General features: G+C 36.1%; 1 protein-coding gene across 1 annotated transcript; it reads left to right on the forward strand.

Annotated features, from left to right (window-relative positions):
• Nucleotides 1-515: 515 nt before the first annotated feature.
• On the forward strand, nucleotides 516-2,817 carry LOC125837851 (uncharacterized). Its single transcript, XM_049516919.1, has 2 exons — nucleotides 516-2,690; nucleotides 2,743-2,817. The coding sequence occupies exons 1-2, from the start codon at nucleotides 516-518 to the stop codon at nucleotides 2,815-2,817; spliced, it is 2,250 nt and encodes a 749-aa protein (XP_049372876.1).

Below are 2,817 nucleotides of genomic sequence, written 5' to 3' on the forward strand. Positions count from 1 at the left end.
TATCCTCATCTTTCTGTAAAGCATGGGACAGTAAGTTATGGGCTGAACCAAGCGAAATACCTCTCTTTAAATAAATATCTTTAGCAGCCTTCTCCACTGCATATAGCCTTCCAGCGGCCATCTGTTTCTCTACCTCCCTCTTCTTGTAACCTCGTATCTTCTTCAAACAGAAGAAGTCCTCCCTTTCCAAATCATCAAGTTCCCACTTTATGTAAAGAACTATAAGCAAGTAATTTTTTTTAGTAACAAACAACTATTTAGATAATCTTATGTCGTAATATATACTATTTTGTGTATTTAGTTGCTCCAATCTTTGGTAGGCTCAAAGAAAAATCATGTTTCAGGAACTAACATCTTTGCTATAAGTAAAGTTATAATCTTTTATAATTCTTAGTGACATCTATCCTTAGATTTCAACCCTATTGTGTTTATCTGATGGTAACAAGTTGTTTGCATCTTAGATTTTTTGCTATTCTTTATCTTTTAAAAAGTTTTTTTATGTCCTCTTAAAGGTTATGGCACCTAGTAAGCAGTGGATGCAACTTGTTGATAATCGTCTCGATGAAATCTATTTGATCGGCGTGCAAAAGTTTTTGAATTATGCTTTTCAAAAAAATGGAGAAGAAGATGAAATACGATGTCCATGTGTCAAATGTTACAATACAACTTTAGGAACTCGTAAAACAGTTGAGACACATTTGCTAGTACATGGAATAATTCGCAATTATACTTTTTGGTATCACCATGGAGAACGTTTGGGTGAGCCATTATCAGAATCAGAACATGAAGATGAAGATGAAGATGCTATAGAAGAATGTGAGAGTGAAGATGAAGTAGAAGAACTATTGAGAGATTTATATCCTAATCTTGATGGAGGAACTACACATACTGGTTGTGATGACTTTCTTGAAGAGGAACCAAATGTTGAAGCAAGAAAGTTTTACAGCCTATTAAAGGATTTTGAGTGTCCATTGTACAAAAATTCAAAAGCTTCAAAGCTTTCCACTTTGATCAAATTGCTTCATATAAAAAGTATGGGTCATTGGAGTAATGCATCATTTACAATGCTATTGAAAATGTTGAAAGAGGAGTTATTGCCTGATGGTGCCAATTTGCCAAATTCATATTATGAGGCAAAGAAGATAATTCAAGAACTTGGTCTTTCATACAACAAGATCGATGCTTGTACTAATGATTGCATGTTATACTGGAAGGATGATAGCTTACTTGATTCTTGCAAGGTTTGTGGTGCGACGAGATGGAAAATAAATACACATAGTGGGGAAACAAGGAATAAAAAAGGTAAAAAGATAGCATCAAAGAGTTTACGATATTTTCCCTTAAAGCCTAGACTTCAGAGATTGTTTATGTCTACCAAGACATCTACTCTGATGACATGGCATAAGGATAAAAGAGTGGATGATGGAATAATGAGGCACCCGGCTGATTCAATGGCATGTAAGTCATTTGATGAACTTCATCCTTCATTTGCGGTTGAGCCTCGAAATGTTCGACTTGGACTTGCTAGTGATGGATTTCAACCATTCCGGAATTCAAAAACCTCACATAGCATTTGGCCTGTAGTTCTTATCCGTTATAATTTACCACCTTGGTTGTGTATGAAGCAAGAAAATTTTATTTTGTCAATGCTTATTCCGGGTCCAAGTGGTCCAGGAGATGCAATTGATACATATCTTCAGCCTTTAATAGAGGAATTGAAGGAGTTGTGGGAAGTTGGTATTGAGACCTATGATGCATCAACTAAGCAAAATTTTAAGTTGCATGCTTCTTTATTATGGACCATCAATGACTTTCCAGCATATGGAAATTTATCGGGATGGAGTACGAAAGGAAAATTGGCATGCCCATGTTGCAATAAAGACACTTCCTCAATTCGATTAACTAAGGGTAAGAAACAGTGTTTTATGGGTCATCGGCGTTATCTTTCTAAGAATCACAAATGGCGAAGTGAGAAGGGGTCATTTGATGGTACAGTGGAGAAAAGGCCTCCACCAAAAGTGTGTTCCGGTATTGAGATATTTAATCAAGTGCAAGATCTTGAAGGGTTACAATTATCAAAAGATCCTAAGATAAGAAAGAACATATCACATGAAAACCGAATGGATAATTGGAACAAGAAAAGTATCTTTTTTGAACTTCCATATTGGATGTGTCTCTTGTTGCGACATAATTTGGATGTTATGCATATTGAAAAAAATATATGTGATAATATCATGGGGACAATTATGAATGTCAAAGGAAAGACCAAGGACACAATTAACACTCGATTAGACTTACAAGAGATGAACATTAGGCCAGAATTGCACCCCATCCAAAAGGGGGAGAAAATAGAAGTTCCAAAAGCATGCTACACATTGTCTCCAGAAGATAAGCACAAATTGTGCCTTTTCTTAAAGAATCTAAAGGTTCCTGATGGGTTTTCATCTAATATTTCTCAATGTGTGAACCTGAAAGATCACAAGATATCTGGATTGAAAAGTCATGATTGTCATGTTCTCTTGCAACATCTACTCCCTCTTGCACTTCGTGGTATGTTGTCCAAAGAAGTGTGTGAACCTCTCGTTGAATTGTCTATATTTTTTATTGTGCTTGGATCGAAAGAGTTGAGAATTGAAAACTTGGAGCATATTGAAGCACAAATACCCATAACACTTTGCAAGTTGGAAAAGGTCTTCCCTCCTTCTTTTTTTGATGTCATGGTGCACTTACCTGTTCATTTAGCTACTGAAGCTAAGATTGCTGGACCGATTCAATATCGGTGGATGTATCCCGTGGAGCGATGGCTATATTTTTTGA

The sequence above is a fragment of the Solanum verrucosum genome, unplaced genomic scaffold, assembly GCF_900185275.1.
Source record: "Solanum verrucosum unplaced genomic scaffold, falcon-dt-bn FXZP01000262.1, whole genome shotgun sequence".
NCBI classification, from domain to species: domain Eukaryota; kingdom Viridiplantae; phylum Streptophyta; class Magnoliopsida; order Solanales; family Solanaceae; genus Solanum; species Solanum verrucosum.